The sequence below is a fragment of the Peromyscus maniculatus genome, chromosome 21 (genome assembly GCF_049852395.1).
Source record: "Peromyscus maniculatus bairdii isolate BWxNUB_F1_BW_parent chromosome 21, HU_Pman_BW_mat_3.1, whole genome shotgun sequence".
NCBI lineage: Eukaryota > Metazoa > Chordata > Mammalia > Rodentia > Cricetidae > Peromyscus > Peromyscus maniculatus.
The window spans coordinates 57315227-57342726 of NC_134872.1; the positions used below are offsets into that span (position 1 = coordinate 57315227).

General features: G+C 41.2%; 1 protein-coding gene across 11 annotated transcripts in view; it reads right to left on the reverse strand.

Annotated features, from left to right (window-relative positions):
• Positions 1-27500, reverse strand: part of Pkhd1 (PKHD1 ciliary IPT domain containing fibrocystin/polyductin) — a 483551-nt gene that overhangs the window by 317209 nt on the left and 138842 nt on the right. For all 11 annotated transcript variants that reach the window (XM_076557889.1, XM_076557888.1, XM_076557887.1 and 8 more), the window contains one exon: positions 17255-17411. In XM_076557889.1, the coding sequence (XP_076414004.1) occupies positions 17255-17411 (157 nt within the window). The remainder of the gene's footprint in view (positions 1-17254; positions 17412-27500) is intronic.

Consider the following 27500-nt stretch of genomic DNA (forward strand, 5'->3'; position numbering starts at 1 on the left):
CAATCAGAAGAGAGAGGCAGAGTGACACTGAGCCTAATGCAAGACTCCAAAAAGGATCCAAGGTCCCCAATTAATTAGACGATTTCTATCACCGAACTAGATCATCTGTGTTCTCAAACCTTGAACTACCTGAATCAGGGGAGGCAAACTATCCAATTTATTTACTTGCATTGACTAACCTTCATTTGGAAATTTTTTTCTTAAATAATTCAGCAGGCTACGTATCACAATTTTTCAACTGTTAACTTGTCAAATGAATAGTCAAGGGAGTCTGCAGATTAGCCCTCCAGGAGAATGACAGGTGACTGCATATTTAGGATGTACAGATACTTCTCTGCCTTGATAAAGGGGTGCTAGCTGTGATATGGGAAGTGGTGAGGTGTGATACGGTACTCACTGTACTGTACTGCTTTGAGGGTGGGAGCCATGAGGAGGTGAGGAAGAGCAGGGGAGAGTAGCATTTAGGCAAGGCAGCCACAGCCTGAAGCCTGCATTGTGATGGGGTGCACACCACACGGTTTCCTTTGTTGGCAAGCTCCACATTAGACTTGTGCCTGATCCACTGGAGCAGAGCCTGAGAAGCCTTCGAGGTGGGCTTGTCCCCGGCCAGAGAGGCGGAAAATCAATTTGGCTGGCAAACGAGAGCCCCCAAGAGCTCAGTCCACGCTCCATAATCCTATCCACAAGCAGCTCAGGAAATAGAAGCCTGAGCCCTCACATATTCATGGAGGATGTGAGGCATAAATCAGGCTTTAAGGATAAGGGGCAAAGGGAATGGTCTCTCTGGCTGGCTACTAATTAATCAAGCACAGAACACCTAGGCTTAGCATCCTGGGATGAAGCCACTTACACACCGGCAAGCAAGCAAAGGCTACTGCTGCTCTTCTCCATTTCTTTTTACTTTCAATTAAAACAGATATCAGCTGAAAATTTCCCCTTTAGCTGATGCTGCTTATGCATCCCCCTGTTCTTTCTTTAATTAAAAAACATGCTTATTGCAATACTTGCCAGAATCACTTTAACGGTATTTTAATTGTAATGTCTCTGCCTGATTAAAAAAAGAAAATATGAACTGAAAGGGTTTGCAAAAAAAAAAAAAATGTTCTTGGGATGCAAGAAGAGAATTATACACCTCCCAGGAATGGATACCACATCCCAATTCTTTAATTAGCCTTGCATTGCAGCGGCATGGGCAGTACAGAGGGGGGAGACGGAGCTGAAATAAAATCATTGACTCAGAGCCACAAACAATAGCAGCTGGAAGAAACAGTCTTCATCAGTTTAGGTTTCCCCAGCAGGATAAAGAACTGCAGCCAACCTAAAATGCTAGGCTCAGGAGAAGCCCATTCGGTGTGCCCAGGTATAATTTCCCTCGCTCTTTGTACAAGTCAAATGGCCATTGTGAAAAGAGCTGTGGTACTGTGTTAGTTGCCTTTCAATGCTGACAGTGCGATGGGGTTCCATTTATTGTTTCAGGCTCCTCCTCAAACCTGATCGCTCATCAGTGTGACCTGAATGAATATCTTAAAACATAGACAGGATGGTGGTGACCTATACCTAGATGCTGTGGGTTGAGAACTGTAGGTGCCCCTTACTATTACAGGTAAGTGATGTGATGGCTTTGGGTGTCCATAATCTTACCATACTTGCTGTCATCTAAAACAGATGGAATAAATACAAACTTGGAATGATCAATTAATTTCCTTTCTCATCCAATAAATATTTACTGTTATTTCCCAGTCCTTCTCCAAGGTGTTAAAATAAATATGTAAAAACATATGGTCTCTGTATCCAGGGGCTACAGTGGAGGTGAACTGTTCCAGGTAAATGAGAATATCCTAATGTAGTGAACAGACCTGTTTTACAGACAACTGAGCAGGGAGGTGAAGGCTTCAATTCACTTAGACTCTTACTTGTTCTTTCTGAATCAATTCTATACTAATTACAAGTTTAATCATATTTTTGGAACTATATGTAAATCTTTAAAGGGGCTGAAACACCAACATAAATAAATGTTTGACATTCCGGCAACTGTTACCAATTACTTCTCAATTAAACCTTGATTCCCTTTAGAGCTACAGAAACCCACCACATCCCTCACTCACAGTGCTTACATCTAAGTGTTCAAGGTCACAGTTACTCCATGGAGTCCTGAAATCACTGAAGTCCTCACAAAGAAAGCTATTGCAAAAGGAAACAAAGACAAACATAAAATCTGCATCTTTCCCCCGAAATTCTACCCTGAGCTGATAGAAGCCTCCCTACCTGCCAAATGTATTCATGCTTCTTCTTGTTTATTAACTTTCCTTAAGCATTCACCCCATCATATTTCTGTCCAGCTGACAAGTGAGTACAGTTCTCTGAGCAAGCTGTTCTTTAAATGACTTCCAGACATAATTCCCTAATTTGTCTATAACATTGCTCTATTAGAAATCAAGGCTAAGTTATTTTGTATAGTAATTTTGAAACTATGAAAACATCACCTGGCCCTGTGAATATTACACATTGCATAGGAAACAACAGTAATAAAATGTTTGGTCTCATAGTTTCATAGTTCAAATAGTCCAAGAATCTTAGTTACATAAGAAACCCAAACTAACAATTCCCTTCCTAGTCAGGATGAATAGGATCTAGGGATCATTAATCAACAAATGAGATAGAAAGGTAAGGAGAGGCCGAGTCCTGAAGGACCCTGTAAGCCATATTAAGTTTGGATTTGAACTTAAGGGCTAATGGAAAGCCAATGAAGGGTTTTAAGTAAGAAAGTTTGAGACATTTATCTTTCATTACTGAAAATACTGTTCTAGGAATGGACTGGACCTTTTCCGTAACATTTTTCATATTACAATATCCAAGTTGTCAAGACATAAACTGTAAATTGTTAAGCATCTATCTATCTGTCTGTTTGCCTATCTATTGAAAGCATGTCCTCTCTCACAGCAATGGATTATCTTTCATTTATGGCTAATCAAGTGTGTCTGGGACTGTTCTCTGGAAGTAAATAATATAAGCCATTGTCAGATTGGAAAAAATAACGGGCTTCAGAGGCAAGTGTCCCTCACATAAAAAAGCCTTTGTCTCTGATCTCCTGATACACAAATAGCAAATGAAATTGGTCACTGTCTGGATGAATCCAGTAACATGTGAGGTTACCAGGAAGGATGCTGGCTATAGAAAACTCACAACCAACATGAACCTGCTTTTTCAAGTAAGAAACTCAGTTATTAGTTCATTCATTCAGCAATTATTTGGGCATCTAATACTTTCCCAGAGGTCCACGGGTGCTTTCGGTCAGGATGAACATCACTAATTCTGGCTGCTGCTATTTTTAGCTTATAGCCTAGAACTTTATAATCTTCCACAATAGTCAAAGGAAGAAAAAAATTGATGTCATATTTATAAATAAATGGGGTTGTGGAGATACTTCCATGGATATAATAATCATTGTACAAGTAAGAACTCAAGGTCAGATTCCCAAAATACACATAAGGCAAGACATGTAGTGTCCATCTACAACCCAGCATTCCTATGATGAGATGAGAGCTAGAGACAATAGAATTCCTAGAACCTTGTGGACCAGGTAGCTTGGCATATGCATCATCAAACCATGAGAGATCCTGTTTCAAACAAGATAGAAGGTAAGAGTCAACACCTGAGGTTGTCCTGTGACATCCACATGCACGCTAAACACACACACACACACACACACACACACACACACACACACACACACGAATGTGATGGAGAAAGTCAAGGGCTGGAGATACTTCAATTTGTAAAATGCTTGCCTAACAAGCATGTATATCTGAACTCAATCCCTAAAATTCACATAAAAATAAAATAAAACTGAACACAGTCATAAGCTTGTAAACACTGGGGAACCAGAGACGGGCAAATCTCTAAGAGTTACTGGTCAGTCAGTCTAGAAACTTGTGAGCTCTAAGCTAGTAAGAAACCCAAAGCAAAACATTTGTAGACAGACATTTCTGTCCCACCAGCAGCTCTCAAATAAACACACTAAGGTTTTTATTAATTACAAATGCTCAGTCTATAGCTCAGGCTTATTACTAACTAGCTATTACATTTTAAATTAACCAATATTCCTTGTTTATGCTCTGCCACATGGTGGTACCTTTATTGGCATGGCACATTCATCTCCTGCTTCCTCTGAGTCTGACTGGCAACTCCAGACTCTGCCCTTCTTCCTCCCAGCATTCTCCTAGTCTGGCTCACCTGCCTAATCTTTTTCTGTTCAGCTATTGGCTGGTGAACTTCTTTATTAAATCAATCACAGTGACATACATTCACATTATGTAAAGGAATATTACAAAGCAAACAATAACAATAAAAAGTGTACAAAACCTGAGGAATGACGCTCATAGCCTACACACACACACACACACACACACACACACACACACACACACACACACCTCCACATACATAAACACATACTCCAACATGTATGCACATATACCAACACAAATTAAAACAAATTCTCAGTAGATTATAAATTCTGTCAATGATCCATTTAGCCTTACAGAAACTAACTTTCCATAATGAAAGTTACATCAACCAGTCACCAAGAAAAGACTGATACATAAAAGCATCCAAGGTAAAGGAAGTCCTGAGTAGTTTTCAAAACTACTCAGGTTAATACTTTCTGATACACAATCAAGCTTCTGCTTGGGATCACATGGAATACCTGCTGGCAAATGTAGGCAGTACAATTGCCTCGTCCTTCACTGCTCTTCATCCACAGGGCTACACATACTACAATCTACTTTCTTTCTACCAATGGGAGAGAGATGTTATTATTCAGGGGCTAGCAGACTTATCAAATCCACTGAAGAATCTGAGACTGCCTCAGATGTGACCCAGGGTCCATTTTGTTAACCAAACTTCAGTGAGTCAATTTGCCACCCCAAATCCTCTGCCAGAAGGGTGGTGAGGTGCTTTGAAAGAAAATGGCAACCGAAGAGAGTGACCCTTTTAGGAGGTAAGGCCTTTTTGGAATAGGTGTGGTCTTGTTGGAGGAAGTGTGTCATTATGGAGGCAGGCTTTGAGGTCTCATATATGCTCAAAATACTGTCCATTGTGACAGTCCACTTCCTGTTTCCTGTAAGATGTAGAACACTCAGCCACCTCTCCACACCATGTCTGCCTACATGCCACCATGTCCCACCATGATGATAATGGACTGAAACTCTGAAACTGTAAGCCACCACCTCAATTAAATGTTTTCCTTTATAAAAGTTGTCATGGTCATTGGACAATCCCTGTGTCTTTCTTAGGGTCCTCTTTACTAAGTAGCCTCCCTAGAGTTGTGAGTAGAAGTCTAGTCATCCTTTGTTTTACATCTAGTATCCCCCTATGAGTGAGTACATACCGTGTTTGTCTTTTTGAGTCTGGGTTACCTCACTCAGGATGATTTTTTTCTGGATCCATCCATTTGCCTGCAAACCTCATGATGTCATTGTTTTTCTCTACTGAGTAGTACTCCATTGTGTATATGTACCATATTTTATTTATCCATTTTTCAGTTGAAGGGTATCTAGGTTGTTTCCAGGTTCTTGCCCAGTGACAGAGAAATGGATGAGATCTACATGAGCAAACTGGACGTGAGTGGGGGTAATGAAGGGCAAAGGACGAGGGAAAGAGAGCTTAGGGGAATGGGAGATCCCAGATGGATCAAGAACAGAGAGAGAGAACAAGGAAAAAGAGACCATGATAAATGAAGACCCCATGGGAATAGGAAGAAGCAAAGTGCTAGAGAGGTCCCCAGAAATCCACAAAGATACCTCCACAATAGACTCCTGGCAATGGTCGAGAGAAAGCCTGAACTGACCTACTCTGGTAATCGAATGGCCAAACATCCTAACAGTCATGGTAGAACTCTCATCCAATGACTGATGGAAGCAGATGCAGATATCCATGGCTAGGCCCGAGGTGGAGCTCCAGGAGTCCAATCGGCGAGAAAGAGGAGGGATTGTATGAGCTAGAATTGTTGAGACTGTGGTTGGAAAAACCACAGGAACAAATAGCCAAACTAGTAGAAACACATGAACTATGAACCAATAGCTGAGGAGCCCCCAACTGGATCAGGCCCTCTGGATAAGTGAGACAGTCAATTAGCTTGAACTGTTTGGGAGGCCCCCAGGCAGTGGCACTGGGACCTGTCCTTAGTGCATGAGCTGGCTGTTTGGAGCCTGGGACCTATGCTGGGACACTTTGCTCAGCCTGGGTGAAGGGAGGAGGGGATTGGACCTGCCTCAACTGAATCTACTAGGCTGAGCTGAATCCCCAGGGGAGTCCTTGCCCTGAAGGAGATGGAAAGGGGGAGTGGGCTGGGTGGAGGGGGGAGGACAGGGGAATCCATGGCTGATACGTAAAATTAAATTAAATTATAAAATAATATATATATTTTTTCAACCCCCCCCCCAAAAAAGGAGAAGAATTGTCATGGTCATAGTATCTCCTCACAGCAACAGAAACTCTAACTAAGACAGGTGGCCATATTTTGACCAAGAAAGTAAGTAATTCAGTCTTCTTTCACATGCAATTTATAGGTAAATTATTTTAAGCCTACCAGTTCAGAACAAATTTTGCCACCTTCACATCTCTTATTGACCAAGACATCCTATTGCAGAAAGAACCCTCAAAACAGAATATTTCAATATGATCAAAACTCCAGGCTGTCATCAGATCTATTTCCTTTCAACTCAGGCTGGTGTCTACGAATACTGCACACATAGAGCAATCCGCCGAGTGTCATAACAACAAGTGTCATATCAGGGGAACCCTCCTTGCAGCATTTCCTGGTTTTTCTGTTGTAAAGTGGATCTGAAGTACCAACAGAATCTGAGGCTAGGTCGGTGTCAATAAGGAGCAGAAAAGTATACAAGTCCCTGGAGAGATGCTTAGTCTTGATGCTACACTTAATTGAACTGAGATTAGTAAAGCAGACTTCAGGATGTGCTTGTGAGGACATTACCAAGACAATTAGATCCTGAGGACCCTGACATAAGCACTGGATTCATCCCTGGATGGGTTCACATCACTGAGAGGTGGTAAAACACAGAAAGTAGAACCTTGTAGGAGGCCTCAGGTCACTAGAGGAACATATTGGAGGCTCTACCATGCCCTGGCCTCTTCTCAATTCTCTGCCTCACATCCCCCAGATGAGCTGCCCTGCTCTGTCATGCCCTCCTTAGCACAACAACAGACAAACACGTCACACTGTGGGATAAAATTATTCTCTCATTTATGTTGTTCTTTGAGGTCCTAGCAAAAACTAATACACACAACAGGGATAAGAAGGCAAGCTGGGGTCAGTACTTGATGGTGCACCCTAAATTCCGCAAAACCTTTCCAAAGATGAAGACATTTGACAAGGAGTTCGACAGTGGGTTAAGAAATGGCACGGCACCCATAAACTCACCACGGCTGTGGTGACCGGCACAAGATCTATACAAAATAAGCCAGTCAGAATGCCAGCAGGAGAAGGGGAGGGGCCCCGAGCCTCCACCCCAGCTGAGGAGCTCTTGTGAGTTGATGGCTGCCAGGGGAAGGAAACGCATCTTTTTAGGAATCCACCAGAGGCTCCACTGACTCTACCTCATATGGGTAACACTAACTGGACTCCGTAAGCTTTTATTTTAAAAGGGGCATGAAGTGGTGAGAGGAGATGGAGTAGAAGTTGAATCTAGAAGGAATTGTAGAGAGTAATGGATACTGAATATAATCCGGATGTGTTATGTGTATGTGTGAAATTCTCAAATAATTAATGAACTAAAAATAAAGGATGCTTCATCTCAACAAACCAGCAATAATCATGCTTATACTGTACAAGTCCTGAATATAATAGATCCAAAAGATCTGAGTGTCCTTAAAACTGTGAACTCAAAACAGCTTTAAAGGAAATAAAACCACATTCCCAGTTGCACTAGAAAAGCCATATGACCCATGAAGTCTGAACCACAAGGAGAGAAGAGGCAGGCAGACGAGGATTCTGCTGTTTCCATCTCTTATCCTTTCTTCTCTTGCAAAGGAAAGAAAAACACTTCAGTGACATCCTGAAGATAACAGAGGCAAAAGCAATCCAAAGTCTTTATTATCCAGCTAATTCTTTCAGTAATCCAGTTTGCTTTATATATAGAAGCAGCTGCTTTCTGTAAATAAAATTTTAACTTAGGTCTGATTCTCAGCCATCTCCTCTGTTATCTCTGCTAGTCCAAAAGAAACAACTAATGTTAATTGAGTTCTTATTCTGGACCAGGCTCTGTCAAAAACTAATGGCTTTAAAAATATTTCCTCATTTAACTCAAAACATCCCTATGACCTCGGAGTGCATAGTAATACTGCCTCGCAACAGTCACAAATGCTTGCTCTTATATCACTGTGACTTCTGAAGTCATTACAATCTGGTACTGCCCCAGGAAGGAGAATCCTGAAGCTTATAGGGACTCTCAGTTTAACCAAGGTCACAGAGATGGTGGATGCTGAGGCCTAGATCTAACTTGGTTCCTTCTGGCTTGAAAGCCTGCCAAGCATTTAACTGTCGTGGTATACACCAGTAGACCAAGAAATAGAAAATCGCATTAAGGGCAAGCAGTGTATTACTAAGCAGCAAGGGAAATTGGAAGCAAGCTTCTGGTGAAGCATTTTAAAGAAATGGCATTGTGAGAAATCAGAAACTACAAAATGTCATCCTTTATACTGTATATACTTATAGGGTAAAATATGATGTTTTAATTACATATTTACATGTGCACACTCATACATACACATATCTATCTACACACTGGATTCTCAAAATAATGTATCCACCGACTTGTATTTATCATAGTTTTTGTATATGTATGTAAGAGAGAGAGAGAGATACCTAAAATATAAAGGCTCTACACCATGAGGATGGTCTATCCTCCCCTAATTAACACTTAGTTAATTATTATCTCTCAGCCACTTAACATTAAGCTGCTTGACCACCAGATGAGAAAGAGATTCATTGCCTCGTTCAGGAAATATAAATGTTTCCTCAACTGCAGAAGATCCTCGCCTGGGATGCATAATGCTCTGAAAGAGGGGAACTTTCCTTCCTTGTTTTTATTGCTCTTCGTAATTACTTGGAATAAAAAATGATAAGTTTTAATTCAGAAATGCCTATAGCTATTGGGCATCCTAACATAAAAGAACAAAAAGTATAATTACTGAAATGAAGGCAAAATGCCTATTTCCACCCCATCTCATTAGTAATAAGTGATTAATTCTCTTCTGTGTTTAACAGTAGCCCTAATAACAACAACAAAAAATGTTGGCAGTTGGGAATATGTACAACTGACAGGACTTGCTTGGCATGATGGGGTTCCCAGCACTTCACGGTGATGTCTGCCTGTAATCCCAGCAATAGGAACTAGAGGCAGAAGGATCAGAAGTTCAAAGCCCTCTTCAGCTATAGGGATTTAGAACCCAGCTTAGGCTAGAGACTCCCCCTCAAAAAAATAATAAACAGGAGAGGGCAAGGAGGAGAGAGATAAAGATGACCCACAAATTAAAGGTGTGTGTCTTTTTCTAATTAGAATAAAATAATACTGAGGAGAGGTGGCAAAATAGCTGAACAGGTAAATGTGTTTGCACTCCAAAATAAAATAAAACTACAGTAGATATCTCTGAATTTCTTTATCATGATCACAAAAATCTGGCTTATTTCAATACAATTTAAGAATAATTAAAAGAAGAAGTATGGGGTGATAGCGTAGTTGGTAAAGAGCTTGCTGTTTAGAGTTCAGATCCCCAGCACTCACAAAGAAAGCTAAGAGCGGCAGAGTAGATCATCCCAGCACTGAGAAGGCCAAGACAGAAGAATCCACGCAGTCACCGGCCAGCCAGTCTAGCCAAGTCACTGAGCTTCAGATCCGGTTAAAGACTGTCACAAAAATAATGTAGAGAGAGTGGTTAATGCTGACAATGGATACTCTGCTCCCACCTGCACACTTACACATGTAAATGCCATAATATTTCGGATTTTTGTTCCCTACAGTCTTTTGAAGGAACTATTCCAGCCTTGAAATTTTTCCTAGTTTATCTCAGCCTGTAGATGGAATGAGAAAATTAAAGAAAATTTTACTTGGCTCCTTTTCTGATTCTATGCATGGTTATGAAAAATGAAGGCCATAAGAGACATTCAGAGACTGAGTTGCTCCTGGTGATGGAGACAATGATTTGATCTCATGTTGAGTAGCTCCTTATTATTTTCCAAGTGCTTCTGTACATACTATGGATCAAAATAGAGCTATAGAACGTAAACCACATAATAAGAACTGCTGTTCTTCCTTTACCAGTAAAGATATTCCTCTACATAGTTCGGAAAAAGAAAAATAACTTGGTAAAAGATTTATGCTGCTGAGAATCCATAATTATATATGTGTACATTTTGTATACCTGTATACACACACACACACACACACACACACACACATATATATATATATGTTTCATATGTATGTATGCATGGACATGCATATGTATCACTGAAACAACTAAGGAGACTAAAAATAAATTAATTGGGAAAGATATTATCCAAGAAAGCAGGAATTATTTTAATAGCTGCAGTAGATTTCACCCAGACCTTGAACTGTATATCATTTACCTGCCTGTTCATGCAACAATCACCTCACAGCTTTTGGGAAACCATTATCTGTTCCACACTGTTCTAAATCCTGACTAGAAAAACAGTCAACAAATTAGTGAATATTTTTGGTTTGAGGATTATTCTATGAGGAGAAACATACTTTGCACCAATGAGTACATTTAAAATATGGCATGAGATAATAAAATTATGACGAAAGAAAGCCAAACCAACCTCCAGAATCCTAAGAGGGGTTGCTGCAATTTTGGAAAAGTTGCCCTGTAAGTTCTTTCTGATACACTGATATTTCCTCAGAGAGCATATAAACACAATGGGCAAGCTACATGAATCCAGAGGACAAATATTCTAGGCAAAGGACATTAAGGGTGGCGGTGTAAGGGCCGGTGGATTCACAGAAGGGCTTATTTGAAGTGTATAAGGATGACAAGATCGAAGAAGAAATCTGAGGTTAATAAACAGTAAGGGCTTTGGGTTTTACTCTTGGTGAGAAGTGAAGTCATTGTAGGGTTTTGAAGAGAGAAGTAACAATAGGATATGACATACGTTTAGAAGGCACGAGCTAATACCACTCCTGGGCATATACCCAAGGAATGCTCAATCATACCACAAGAGCACTTGCTCAGCTATGTTCATTTCAGCATTGTTTGTAATAGCCAAAACCTGGAAACAACCTTGATGCCCTTCAACTGAAGAATGGATAAATAAATTGTGGCACATATACACAATGGAATACTACTCAGCAGAGAAAAACAATGACATCATGAGGTTTGCAGGCAAATGGATGGATCCAGAAAAAATCATCCTGAGTGAGGTAAGCCAGACTCAGAAAGACAAATATGGTATGTACTCACTCATAGGAGGATACTAGATGTGGAACAAGGATGACTGGAATGCTGCTCACATCACCAGTGAGGCTACCTGGAAAACAGGACCCCAAGAAAGACACAGAGATCACCCAATGACGGAGAAATGGATGAGATCTACATGAACAGCCTGGACATGAGTGGGAGCAATGAAGGGCGAGGGTCGAGGGAAAGAGAGCAGGAGATCCCAGCTGGATCAAGAACAGAGAGGGAGAACAAGGAATCGGAGACCATGGTAAATGAAGATCACATGAGAAAAGGAAGAAACAAAGTGCTAAAGAGGCCCACAGAAATCCACAAAGATACCCCCACAAAAGTCTGCTGGCAATGGTCGAGAGACAGCCGGGACTGACCTACTCTGGTGATAGGATGGCCAAACACCCTAATAGTTGTGCCATAAACCCCATCCAAGGACTGAGGAATCTGGATGCAGACATTCATGGCTAGGCCCCAGGTGGAATGCTGGGAGTCTAATCAGCGAGAAAGAGGAGGGTTTATATGATCGAGAATTGTTGAAACCAAGGTTGGATAAAGCAAAGGGACAAATAGCCAAACGAATGGAAACACATGAACTATGAACCAAAGACTGAGGGGCCCCCAACTAGATCAGGCCCTCTGAATAGGTGAGACAGTCGATTGGCTTGATCTGTTTGGGAAGCATCTAGGCAGTGGTAATAGGTTCTGGGCTCGTTGCATGAGTTAGCTGTTTGAAACCTGGGACTTATGCAGGGACGATTGGCTCAGTCTGGGAGGAAGGGACTGGACCTGCCTGGACTGAGTCTATCAGGTCGATCTCAGTCCTCGGGGGAGACCTTGATCTGGAGGAGGTGGGAATGGGGGGTGTGCTGGGGGGAAGGGGAGGGGGGCAGGAAGGGAGAGAACAAGGGAATCTGTGGCTGTTATGTAGAACTGAATAGTATTGTAAAATAAATTTTTAAAAAAGAAAAGAAAATAGAACCTGCAAAAAAAAAAAGGCACAAGCTAACAGCAATAAGGTTAACCTTAGCACACAGCACAAAAGGCAAATTCAAAGGACTTCAATACAAGGAATCTTATTTTCCATGCAAATAGGTCTTTTCAAAAGTGGGTTTACTCCTGTATAGAATGGGGAAGGGCTCCTGAGCTCTCACCCCCAACTAGGAGCTATAGAGAGCTGTTGGCTGCTGGGGGAGGGACTGTCAGGTTTCTTCGTCAGGGTTATAGCCACAGGTAGGTCGACCATGCTCCTGTGGATGATCTCACAGCCATGTACATATGGGCTACCCACTTAGACTCAGAGGTGCATTAAAACAGGAAGTCGGGAGGGGTTATGGTTTAGGAAGTAGATCTGGAAAGAGTGAGGACAAGGAGTTGGGGGTGAGTATGATCAAAAATGCTAGTGTCCCTGTGGTATAATTGAGCATCCTTTAGGTATATGCCCAAGAGTGGTATTGCTGAGTCTTGAGGTAGATTGATTCCCAGTTTTTTGAGAAACCACCATACTGATTTCCAAAGTGACTGTACAAGTTTGTACCAGCAGTGGAGGAGTGTTCCCTTACTCCGCATCCTCTCTAACATAAGCTGATATCAGCGTCTTTGATCTTAGCCATTCTGACAAGTATAAAGTGGTATCTCGATGTCATTTTGATTTGCATTTCCCTGATGGCTTAGGATGTTGAGCAATGCCTTAAATGTCAGGAATCCACAAGGATGAACCCACCTAAGACTCCAAGCAATAGTGGCGAGGGTGCCTGAACTGGCCTTCCCCTGTAATCAGATAAGTGACTAGACTAACTGTCATCATAGAACCTACATCCAGTAACTGATGAAAGCAGATGCAGTGATCCACAGCCAAGCACTGGACTGAGCTCCTGGAGTCCAGTTGAAGAGAGGGAGGAGTGATCATATGAGCAAGGAGGGGTCAAGATAATAATGAAGAAAACCACAGAAATAGCTGATCCGAGCTAGTGGGAACTCACAGTCCCTGGACTGATGGCTGGGGACCTGCATGGGACCAAACGAGGCCCTGGGAATGATGGTAACAGTTGTGTGGCTTGATCCATTCATGGGGCACCGAGTAGTGGTGCATGAACTGGCTTTTTGGAGCCTCTTCCCTATGGTAGAATATACCACACTCAGCCTTGAAGCAGGAAGGAGGGGCTTGGTCCTGCCTCAACTTGGTATGCCAGACTTCGTTGACTTCCCAAGGAAAGCCTTACCCCCTCTGAGGAGTGGCTTGGGGGTGGGATGGGGGGTGGGATGGGGGGTAGATAGGGGGTAGGCGGGAGAAGGGGAGGGAGGGAGGGAGAAAGGGGGTTGGTATGTAAAATGAAAAAAATTAAATAAATTACAAAATGCATTGCATGCATGTATGAAATTCTCAAAGAATGAATAAAATATTACAGTTTTTTAAAGTGGCCATTTCAAAACTACCATAGCAACTCCAGAGTCATCAAGGTCCCGAGTTCATTTCATGTTCCTTCTTCTCCATCCTTACCAAATGACCTAATGATCTAATATAGTGGCTGATTCAGCTGTCACATTTACGTAACAGGAAGGGAGAAAGGAATAAAGTACAAACATGCCCCCTACTGCATCATCTCTACTATAAGAAACTTCCCATACAGCCCATGCAACTTTCCTCTTGGATCTCACTGGCCAGTTTTTAGCACAAGACTATGCCCAGCTACAAAGGAAGCTAGAACACACAGCAGTTTAAAAATCGTGCTGTAATAAATGAAACTGGATTCTGAAGAGAAAAAAAAAAAACCTAAAAGCACTGGGAAAAACTTAGAGGCAATCTATAGTAATTCAGGTCCAAAATTACAGTGAGAAGGAAAAAATGATGTAAGTGTGGATGTATGTAACACCTAGTGAGGCTTAAGACAACAGGAATCACTGTGGTGGGTTATAGTAAAACAAAGAATGAAGTCTGTCATTAGGCTGGCTACTAGAAACATGGACTCTCAGCAAGTAAGGTAGGAAAGTTCCTCCAACTTTGATTATCCATGTGATCAAAACTCAAAAGTCTGGAAAAAAATGGCATGCTCTCTTTAAGGTGGGTGGATATACATGTCTGAGAATTTGTGGGCACGTTCATGTAGAGGTCAACCTTGGCTGTTATTCTCAGAAATGTTTTGTGCCTTCATTAAGATAGGATGGCTCATGCCCTGGAGCTCACCAATTAGGCTAGACTGCCTGACCGGTGAGCCCCAGGGATCTGCCTGTGTGTGTCTCCCTGACACTGGGGTTACAGTGCATGTCAGTACACCTGACATTTTCATATGAGTTCGGGAATGGAACTTGTGTTCTTACGCTTGAACAGCAAACATTTTACTGACTTGTATTACTTACCAAACCTCAAAGCCGGCATGTTCTGAATCCTCCCCACATTTCAACTCTAATAACTTCTCACTCCTCATTATACATCACTGCCCATATCTATCAACTGCCTTCGATAGAACTAGAAACTTCAATCTGTCATATTTACCCCCCTAGTTATTTTCCTTTTGGCAATATTGCTTGTTACTGGCATTAATAGTTTTCTTCACTTTTCCTTGTATCTCAGGGAATTCTCAGGCCACTTAATAAGCATTCACAAATTATCTGTTGAACAAAATTTGATCTTTGTCTTTTTCTTGTTCTCATTATTTCTAGATCCACAACTCATGTCTCTATGATAAAAATCTCAGTTTCTCTGGAGGCAACGCTCCTCCCTGCAAAGAACTCCTGCACACTCAGTGTGCAAAAGCTGATATCCCCTCCTTATCCTTCCATTCCCCAGAATGAGAGTCTGTCCTTCCAAATACAGCTTATTGATTCTACACAGCACAAGAGTGAAGTATTGTCTAATCTAAGAAGACCACGGGAAACCATACATGTGGGTTACTTGCAGCTAAGAGTCAATAGAGAGAAGCTGTATACTTTCTGCACATGGCCCTTCCTTTCCCCTGCCCTTTGAAGCCCATCTGATACCTCGTCTTTCATATCTTGTCCTTTCAAGATTTCTTGAGTAAACATTACTAAGAAATAAGCATATATCCAGAGACCAGACTTAGAAATCCCAGACTTGGAGCTGGAAAGGTATTCCCAGGTGGTTGTGTCAACAAAAGGCCAAGTCCCTTGAGCAGCAGCAGAGTATCCCATCCTCCAGCATAACTCAGGTTCTATGAGAATGGTCCCAGTTTTAAGCTTAGCAACGAAAACATTGGAGATGCTGTTCTAAGTCTCTAATTTGACTTTGTCATTGCTAGTCTTCAGGATATTCACAGTGACTGATAGATTGGCATAAGCCACTTATGTACACACACACACACACACACACACACACACACACATACACACATACATATACATATTCTCCATAGCCACTAAGCCACACACATACATATATACATACATAAATACTCCCCATAGCTACTAAGCCACATATGTACATACATTACTATCCATAGCCACTAAGCCACATTACATACACACATACATAATACTCTGATAGCCACTAAGCTGCATACCTACATTTATATATATACATATATTTATACATACATTTATATATATACATATATTTATACATACATATATTTTATATACATATATTTTATATACATATACATACTCCCCATAGCCACTAGGCCACATACATATATACATACTATTCCCCGTAACCACTAAGTTGCATACATACACACATACCCCCCATAGCCACTGAGCTGCATGCATGCATGCATACATACTACATTCATTCATATTTACACATACATACATAGAGAAAACACAAAGGCAGGGCAAAAACCCAATGTGACAAACATTCTACCTCTTAAAGGACACTAATTAACTGACTTGACAGAAAACTTCTTCTCGCCTGGGATCAAAGGGAAAATAAAAGCAGCTTCCAGAATAAAGAATGCCACAATAACTGGCCAGAAAAACTTGACTCAGTCTGTAAGAAACAGATCCCGAGAGTACTTTATCTAACCCTCTTCCAAACGTTTGGTTGTGCAGATATGCTCTTAGTAACAAGGGTACATACATGCATTGGTGTTCAAGCATTTATACTTAACTACTGGTGTTTTGGCCTCAAGTTTTAGAGACATCCATAACTAAGCATTTCTCCCATACAATGAGCAAAGGCACTTTCATACTTACTTCTTATTATCAGCCCCTGAAGCGGGCAGCGTGTTTTGTTATCACTTAACAGATACAAGAATAAATACACGAAGAGTTGAAGTGACCAACAGCCACGTGGTAGATGAGTTGAAATCTGAATTCCCAGGCCCCTCCAACTTCCTACACCCTAGAGCTATGTGGATGGTTTTGCACTAAGGAAGCCTATTTATATGACTTTCCACGGGACCAAGAAGTCAAAACCACAACAGGGTAAACGCAGGAAGACATTGCTTTCTTGGCAGAGGATTTCAAAGGCAGCAGCATTAACCAATTTCAAGGCATTTTGCTATATTGTGGGGGTTGCCCTGGATAAGCAGGACTACAAAGCACTTGGGCAAGGCAGCTGCTCCTGGGGAACACTATTAACTTTCTTGTTTTTGAAAAAAAATAAAATAATTAAACTCAGAGTTTTAAAGAACTGAAAAGAATGGCCTCTTACTTTGAACTTCTCTGACCATTTCTTATGTTTCATTTTAAAAGCAAGACTCAATTTGGTTTCAAAATAAATTGTCAATCAAATGTTGAAACGTCTCCAGAACCTTCCCCCTTCCTTCCCCTTCCCCATGAGTGAAAGACTCGTTCAAACTCCACAGACCTTTAATGTGCAGCGCGTTCAGGAGGCTTGTGTTCACATCAAGCAGCAGCAGCTGACTGGTCTCCACTGTGACGTTGTCGCCATCGTGTGGCACTCTTTGGGGAAACCAACTGTGAGGCCTGGACCACCTCCGACAGAACTGGAAGGAAAAGTTGCCCTGGAAAGAGATAATTTGGCTTGTTTCTTATACTGGGTAGCAAGGCTCGCAATGGAAAATGTTAAATGCCTCAGTAAAAATTCGTCACCCTCTTTTCCTTGGACAACTAACCCAAATAGAGGAAGAATATGAACAAGGATAAGTGATGCCTCTGTGCTCAGCTCCATAATTTTTTCCTTTTTTTTCTCAGCGCAGGCTCCCTTGAAACTAACAGGCAGAGCTGATTCCAACTCTTACTCTTACAGATATATATTGAATCTTGCACAAAAAAAAATCATGGATAGCCCGGGCTAGAGAGAATTAAAATGTTCTCCTTGATGGCTGGCATTTTGCTTTATGTAATTGGGATCATTTTTCACTGACTCTGCCACCAAGTATCCCTGTTGTACAGGGACATTCAGCTTCTGGAGTACTCAGATCTACCCCCACCCCATGTGGCCCTTTCCTCTTCTCTTAGTGAGCTGTGTTAAACCAAGCCAACACCTGCACAAGTAAGAGGCAGACTGACTTTAGGTGACAAGCTGAATAGCCCAGTGGTTTAATTGAAGGTCAGAGGGCAGCACTGAGGAGAATCATCGGTCTTCAGTTCCACTCTCAAAGCTTTCAGTTTTCTTGTTCAATCATGGTCACTTTAAAGCCACAGGCTTTCAAAAGCAAAGACATGAAAGTCACAGCACATGAGAGGCTTAGTGCATGTCTTAAGTAGTTCTTGAGCTGGGTAGGAAGATAAATACTTCATTTTTTACATCTACAAAAAAAAAAAAAAACCTGAGAACAGAAACTGTGATTTCCTCAAGGTAAAGCATCAGCAGGTGCATGCCTCTGTACAGTTACTGTCATACCAAGATGGAAATCCTGAGCTCTGCACACATATGTACCTAAGAAGTCCTCCCACAACAGGTTAGAGGCAGATTGGAGGCAGTCATTAAGAAGGGAATCTTGCTTTGGGGACCTTACCCCTCATATTGGGTCACCTTGCCCAGCCTTAATACACAGGGAAGTGCTTAGTTTTACTGCAACTTGATATGCCATGTACTGTTGATACTCACAGAAGACCCGCCCTTTCCTAAACAGAAATGGAGGAGGAGTGGATTGAGGGGTGGGAACAGTGGGGTGAGGGGGGGACTGGGAGGAGAGGAGGGAGGAGAAATAGCAGCCCAGATATAAAGTAAACAATTAAATAAATATATATTTTTAAATTACAGTTAGCATCTTGTCTGTTTATGTATGTTTCTTAATTTCTAGAAACAAGCTTAGAAGTGAAGGGGAAATTTAAATATATATACATATATATATATGTATATATGTACATATATATATATATATATATAGAGAGAGAGAGAGAGAGAGAGATTAATTGCTGTTAAAAAAGAAAGAAAAGGAAGAAGGAAACCCTGAGCCAGACCATCACAACGAATATCTGCAAATAAAGTAGAGTGGACAAAAGGGTCCACCGTGTGACACACCACAGCTCCCAGTCAAGCAGAGTGGACAAAAGGGTCCACTGTGTGCCACACCACAGCTCCCAGTGCCACTGAGAGACATGAAGAGGTGCTGGAAAAGCAGGAAAAACAGAGGAGTGAGGCGGAGTTTTTGGTTTCTTTGTTTGCCTTCTTTTCCTTTTTAATTAATATTTTTAAATTTTCTTCCAGAGGACACTATGGGGGTGAGGGGTGGCTATGGAGGAACTGGGAAATGAGCGGGACTGGGACGCATGATGTGAAATTGCCAAAGAATCAATAAAAAAAAATTATGTTTAAGAAAAGGGAATACAGAAAAAAAAGAGAGAACATATTTGTAATGCTAATAATTATACTGACATAGAGAATTGTGCCCTGGAGTATTTCTGAGAGATAAACTAGAAAATGATGTTTCTTGAAGAAGTAGTATATTTTCTAAAAGAGAATGCAGACCCCCCCCCCTTCCAGGTCAATAGTCCCAAGATGTAGACTTAACCTAATCACCATGGGGCTTAGGAATTGGATAAAGCATGACTCTTCACTTTTTACATCTACAAAAAAAAAAATAATAACCTAAAAGCCTAAGGTTTTCCACAATTTAAGGAATTGTGTGTGTGTGTGTGTGTGTGTGTGTGTGTGTGTGTGTGTGTGTGTGTGTGTGTGGTATAGCAATTAAAAAGGAGTACAAATGGAATGTGCTTGAGCATCGTTGGAAACCACAAGAGCTGCATCATGGTCTCGAAGAATGAGAGCTAGGCCAGCCTTTTCAGCTGATCTCACCATAGAGCTAGCTCTAGTGAAATAAAACCAACACAAAGGTAACTTCTTATGAATATATGTTATATAATTTAATGTTACTTGAGTTTGAACCTAGAGCCTTCTACATGCTGGGCAAGTGCTCTATCATTGAGCTGCATTTAGCCTATAGCCCTGTCTTTACATTTTATTTTGAAACAGGGTCTTACCAAGTTACCTAAGCTAGTCTGGAACTTATGATTCTCTTGACCATATCTCCTATTAAAACAACAACAACTGCTAGGATTCCAACCTATACCACCATGCCTGTATTCCTTTATGTCACTCATGCCAACACAGAACGCAGAAAGGAAGGCAAGCAGGGGGAGACTGAAGAGGGAATAAGTTGGAGAAAAGCTGTAAAGACGGAGATGGTTCTATCAGCTACAAAACTGGGTGAACCAGGTTATCTGCACTGTCATCCAAGTCTTCATTAAAAGAACTGGGAAAGCTTGTCTATCTAGGCCAGAGATAGAACAGTTGTAGCAAAAGCCCTTCCTTTCACTTTGAAGATGATGTTTCAAACTCTGTTTCTCAGCTCAGCACTTAATAAAATACAGACCCTGCTCACTGCCACCCCAGAGCCAGGGAATCAGAAGTTCAGGAGGTAGAGTAGAGGCGCTTGTCACTCAGATGAGAATCTGGCTTCAGGGTCCATTGGGCTAATCAAGGCAAGGGCCAGAAGGGAGAAACATAGATCTCAAAAGGGGGAACCATGGAATTTGCACCTACATGACACTGAAGCTCAGGATCAGTGATCAAGGTCCCCTGACAGAACCAAGTTAGGCAAGGTGGTGTGAGTGGACTCAAGGGCATGTGAAGACTTCAGCAGCACAAGCCTTATGTGTTAATCTGGTGAGCAGATCCATAGCCCAGCCACAGAACTACAAAGGAGCTGAAAGCTCCTGACACTCAGTAAAAATATCTGGATCAAGCGGACATTAATTAGGTACTTAAGGGCATCAAAGGAAAACAATTCCATGGTGTCTGCCATCGATTTGAGAGCATTTTTAAATTGCTACAATTAGCTCTACTAACTATTATCCAGCTTGGAGTGAGCTTGGTCTGGCCTGGCAGCCTTTCTGAAACTATTCCAGTCCATCCCAGCCCAGTGGATGGGAAGATGAAGTGTTGTTATGTCCATTTTGAGGCTGAGGAAATGGAGGCTCAAATGTGTTCAACTAAAGACTGGAGTCATGTGAAGCAAATGCCCACTTGAGACCTTTTACTCCTGTTTCCTCCTGGGATGGATGCCCTTCCTAAAATATTGCTTGGCTTACCCCATTATTACATCCATGCCTTTGCTCAAGTATGGCCCACTTCCCTATAACTGTTTCCTTCAAAATTCAACCTTAGTCAACCCTTCTCCCTATCATTCTGGAAGGATATCATAGAACTCCTTCTACATTTATTTATCATTTCTTAACCTTATTCAAATAATGCAGGGAGGTTATTTTTGGTCATTGTTATGCCTCATTCTGCTAAAAAAGAAAACTGCCCCCACTACAAATTATTTCATAACTCACTAAAGTACTATTCCATCTACTAATCCAACATGGGTCTTATAGACATTACACATACTCACCGAGACATGGATATACATGAACACATGCTACACACATCATACTGTACACACTATACACAGAGTACATAAATGCACACATACTACACACACTATTAACATACATAAACACACACACACACGCGCGCACACACACATGTGCACACACACATGCACACACACACACACACACACACACACACACACACACACACACACCTTTCTAATACAGTGTGTGTGAACTAATGGGTGCCTAAACCTAAGTTATCAAAACTGCTGCATTTTTTTCAACTGACTGGGTTTGGTCTATATACTTTCACATGCCTTTTCCTGCTATCTACTCCATTTGGAGACAGCCTCGATGCCAGAAAAGGAGATTCAGATCCTCCATTTTCCCTATGATGTCCTGATCCAATTTTATTTCCTTCCCTTTAAGTTTTTCTATTAAATGTGGTAGATATCAAATGAATATCAGTGTTAATTACTCAAAGTCTCAAGTGGCTAGGAGCCCAAATTTCTCTTTAGCATAGTAAAGGCGTAGAGAATATATACACTCATTGATAATTCATGATTTTGTATAAAACAAGGACTAAATACTCGAATGTCAAAAAAAAATGTAAGTGTAGCCTAATCTATTTAGCAGGTACCTGGGGAAGAAGAGGAACAAGATGAGCCCAAGATTACAAAATGTCAGTGTGATCTGGGCTGGCAAGCCCTCTGCCAGAAGGATCGTCGTTCTCCATTTTTACACTTGACAGTGTTGGTAGGATCACTCCCAACAGAAGACTCTGCCCTATGGACAAGTGGGGAAGGCTCCCCTTTCAATATATTCATCCTCTAACCCACCACCCTTTGAGCCAATTAAGGAAACAAATCTGACAGAATTAACACAAGGATCTTTGTCAATACACATGAAATCCTTCCATTGATAACAGCAGGAGGTTTCTGGTTCCCATGATGCCCTCTGTCGCGTACATAAGTCATAGGTCAACGAAGGCTTCACTTCCACCTCACAATAATCTCTTTCCTCTATGACTTCCAAGATGCTCAGGATTCAACTTTAGTTTTCTTCTTGGGAAGACAAATCAGTCACTTCTGTTATGTAGATGGGAGTAAATCACTTCCTCACAAGCACAGAGAAAGAACTGTACAGGACAGAACATAACTTTGCATGTTTATCCGGGCCCATATATCCAGCCCCAAATGAACAACAACAAAAAAAAAACCTAAATAAATAAATAAAAGTAAAAGGCCAAAAGCTCCCTGCCTCATCTAGGAAGCTTATGCAATTTGTTTTCTTCTTGGTGAGTGTCAGCACTTCTTGAAACTTCAGGGAATGTGCAGTGTCTGCAAATCTTCCTTGTCACCTTAAATGGGCTTGCACCTCCCTGAGAGCTCCCTTGAAAGAAGTCATTGATCAGCAAGATAGAACATCAGGCAAAGGAAGGACCTATGTGAGTGCATGTGCTGAGCTAGGGTGGCAGGAGAGCTGAGGCGAGGTTATCTCTGTGGTCGTAGCTGCCTGACAAAGGCAAGGAAGACACTTCCTGGTGCCTCACCAGAAGGCCTTCTTGCATGGCGTACAAGTCTTGGAAGTGGAAAAGACGAGTCCCTACAATGTTTTTCTCTACCCCTTACCCTCCCTCCCTTAGTCTCGTCAAAGCCCTTATCACCATATCGTGCAGCGTGCATGTATTCATATGCAAGCCTGGGCCTAGCAGACCATGAAGCTTCATGGGAGCTTCTGAGCTTTTGTTATAGCCCTAGGACCCACAATGCCTGGCACACCATGAGTAGTCCAAAAAATAGCTATTAAAGAAATGAGTGGCCAGACCTCCTTTGGGTTTGTAATAACTACACTGTAATTCAAAATATTTTAATAATCACTATAATTTGATAAGATGAAAAGTTTAGGTTCCAGCAAGAGTTTCTTTACAAAGAAATATTTTTAATTGTTATGAAACTAAGTTTATTTGCCTTTTCATCTGATAAATCATTCATCATTCTACATAGAAGTCACTCTTTGAAATTGACATAGGTACCATTCATAGATTCTTAATTAGTGGCTTGTCTATCTACATGTTTCCTAATTAACTGAGAATTTGCATTGTACAATATTTCCCACTTTTCCTTGTCTTGTTTTTCTTGCTTTTTCTACCTAAATAAATGATTGTCTTCATGCCACTTAGTAAATAATAGTTATAGTCCTCTAACCATTTGACTATACCAACAGTCACATTATATAGCTAAGTGATATTAAAAAATGTTGGCCAATTAAAATTCCAAACATTTGTGTGAGTTCATGGGAAGACAATTCTCTAAAATTTATGACCTCCTCCCTGTTTTAGAAGTGCTTGTATTTTCATGGAAACAAAGGACAAATACCAAGATAACTAAAGTGCTACAGATTCAAAACTTAAAAACATAGACAAGGGTACCAGGGGCTCAGGAGAGCTGTCAGAGGTGGCCTTAGAGGTGACATCAATAAAATGATTGCCTCTTCTTTTTTTAGAGCTTGACACTAAAAATAAATTTGCACAATCTAAAATAATTTCAGGTAGCTGTGAGACCAAAAAAATATTCGAAGTAGAAAAGCCAACCATTTGCACATTCCAGGATTACTAATGGAGCCTCGACCTGTAATCTATTAACCCTTTAGAGAATGCAAAGCAAGTTGAATTTGTTTGGCATAATTTATTCTTCCTGGAGTCCCTCTGACTCTTGATCTCTTTCTTTATGCAGTATTTATCAATCCTCCTCAATGAGAAAATGGTGTGGGAAAGTCCATCTGTACATCCAGCACTTCCCAACCGCTCAGAGAAATGCCAAAAGAATCTCTTGCCAGAGAATTCTGCCTACATCCAATCTATTCTTCCTCTTCTGTAGAAAACTGGGAGATTTTAACCTCCTCTACTGGTTGAATAAACTTCTGCCTTCATGCTTTCTCAAAGATTACTGCTACCAGCTCAATACTTCACACATATGAGTTACTAACATTATGAGTTTCAGAGGACTATCATAGTCTACAAGGAAAATAAATTCCCAGAGCCTCACCTTCTCCTCTACTTGAATTATCATATCTATTCTAGCAATGCCTCTTCTGAATTCTAAGTCTGAGGATCATTTCACTTGCTTGTAATTGAATGCCTCAAAAGTCCAGGCATGCCACTATGCATTTTACTCTCAGGGTCGTTAATCTTCAAAAAAAAAAAAAAATACAGGGAGGTATTACTTTCCCCACTTAGTGTTTAATCTTAAAAACAATAATAAGAATAATAGGGCTGATTTACTGAGTTCACTCAGCAGGTGTTATCTTGCTTAATAATCATAGGCTCCCTATAGATTCCTTGTCTACCACTCCAGAGTGATAGATCCCTACATCCAACAAATATTTATTGAGCACACACCACACCTCAGGCACTGGTCTAAGCACAAAGCACAGAAAACCCCTGATGGCATGGAGCTTACTTTCTAGCAAGATCACAGATAAATATATAAAATGAATAGTTTGCCCTGAAAGAAACAAAAAAGCCAGGGTAAAGTAGATCAGAAATGTCAGGGTGGTAGCAGGAACTATTGACATTGAGTGACTGGCTACATAACTCTGATAAGAGATTGAAGTAGAAACGCTGAGTGTGAGCCCAAGGCTAATGGGGCAGGGAGTGACCCTGAAAAACAAATGGGCTTGCCTAGAGTGTAGCAAGGACAGGTAGGGTGTCAGGGCCTCAAAGGGAGAATGTGGTACTTCCTGCTACAGACTATTCCTGCTGATGCAGTGAAAAACGCTGAGGAAAGACCTAGTGGATATCAAATTTTCATATGCCATGGAAGAATTACATGAAATATTCAGTAGTACATAATGGCCTTCAAACTACAGCCCAAATGTAGACTATTCAGTTTGATACTGGTGCACAACATTAGTGATTCACTTCTGTTATTTATGGCTCTTTCCAGGTCACAACAGGGACAATATGACCAGCAAAATCTAAAATATTTGTCATATAAATCTTTGAGGAATGGTGGATTACTCATATACTATAATTCATACTATCGGGATGATACTTACAATGAGCTTACTCTAGCATATGTATACTCCAACAATATTGAAATACAATCAAAACAAAACTTTCTATAAATAAATATAAGTAATTCTAACTACGCTAATAAAGAATGTTAGGATTAGGAATGAAAACAGCATAGTAAAGAATATACACTTAAGTACCAGAAATTAATTTAGCTCTTATTTTCTAGTAAGTGATAAGCTAAGTCTGGGGAAGTTACTAAAGGTAAGTGGAAACAGGCAGGGGTATGTATATGCCTAAATGTGTGCACGCGTGTGTTTGCATTCTCACACACAGAGTCAAATCTGAAGATTGACAGATACATGCTAGCCTTTTTCACAGAGCTGACACACTGCCATTTAACCAGCAAGCGTGCAGCACATGTTTCTGCTTGCAGTCACTAGTAAGAGACAAGGTTAACATTTTAAGTGATGGACTACAACATGTTATTTCCCCATGCAATAGACCCGTGACTGCACTGCCTTCGAAAACACTTAATTTCAGTGATTGAATACACAGGAGCGCACTTTCCCTGCTATGAGCCTTTGACAGCTTCTCAGTTCCGTACACCAGGGGAAGCATTTTTTTTCCTCCTTTTCATTTTTGTGTCCCCTTTGTACCTGAAGGGAAGCAAATGAATGTGTCATGGCAAAGAGAAGAAGGAAGAAGCCCAAAGAATGAAAATCCAGTTTATAAGCATCAGTGTCTCTTACCACAAAAGTATTCGCTGCCATCTGTTCTAATTGCTTCCAATGTTTGGGCTACCATTTTTGTACAATAGAAATAATGAGCTCCTCAAGGGCAAAAGAAGAAAATCAGAAATAAACAAAAGTTGATTACCTATGCCTCCCAGGCTAAAGGAATGGCTACAGAGAACAATCATTTAAGAGAGTGGGCAAGGCTCTGGTTAGCACAAATTGAGTCCCCTTGGTGGTTACTCCTCTTTTCCTCTTCTCACCTCTTTGGAGAAATTTTGTCCATAGCTCACAAGGGTCAAAGAACTAGTACAGCACATTTCTGGGTCTAAAGACACTGTAGAGCAATTCCTTACATTTTGATCAGAATCAGGAATGGATAGGTCTCCTAAAATGCCTCAGCTTTTAAGAAATATTGATTATAAGGCTGGGTATTCATTCAAAATTGCAGATGACTTCATGGGTTGAATTCTTCAAGGAACATCCCAGGCTCCAGTCTCTTAAAGGAAAACAGAGCCAACTGAGTCTCAGAAAACTCTCCAGGAACAAAAATAACCCAGCCTAGGTCCATTCCTTGGACACAGTGAAATGTGTGGAAACAAGAAAACAGTGACAGATGCCAACAACAGCAGCAGGAGAAAGATGATTCCACAAAGGCTGAGTCTAGGGATCTCCTCAAACATACCACCTATGTTATTATCAGTAATTTAACAACACCCCAGGACCAGCCACTACACACAACATGCACATGTACACACACACACACACACACACACACACGCACGCGCACGCACGCACGCACGCGCGCCACTATACAGACCTTAGCCATCAGGGAAGATGTAAATTAAAACAGCATTGAGGGGCTGGGAGGTGGCTTAATTGGTTAAGTGCTTGTTCCACAAGCATGAGGATGAACTGAGTTTGATCCCCAAGACCGACATAAAAATCTAGGCATGGTATCGTTGCTGCGAAGGCAGAGAAAGGATCATCCCGGGGCCTTATTGGCCAGCCAGTTTAATTGGCAAGCCCCAGGTTCAGAGAGAGACTCTGACTCAAAGAATAAGGTGGAGAGCAATAAAGGAAGGCACATAGACATCACACACACAGTTCTAACCACCTTGGCATTCCATTTCATCCCAGATCAGAATGGCTGTCATCCAGAACACAACAGCAACAGACAGTGGCAAAGATATTGGGAAAGAAGAACACTTGTTTACTACTGGCAGGAATGCAAACTCATGCAATAACTATGGAAATCAGCATGGATGGTTCCCCTAGAAACTAGAAACAGAATTACTGGATGACCCAATGATAATATTCCTGAATGTTTACAGAAAAGAAACCCGAGTCAGCATTCATCAGAGACACCTGCACACTCTGTTTATTGCAACACTATCTACAACAGCCTAGTCATAGAATGAGCCTAGGTGCCAATTAACAGATAAATAGAGAAGATATGTGTACAAAGAGAGAGGGGTAGAGGGAGGGAGGGAGGGAGGGAGGGAGGGAGGGAGGGA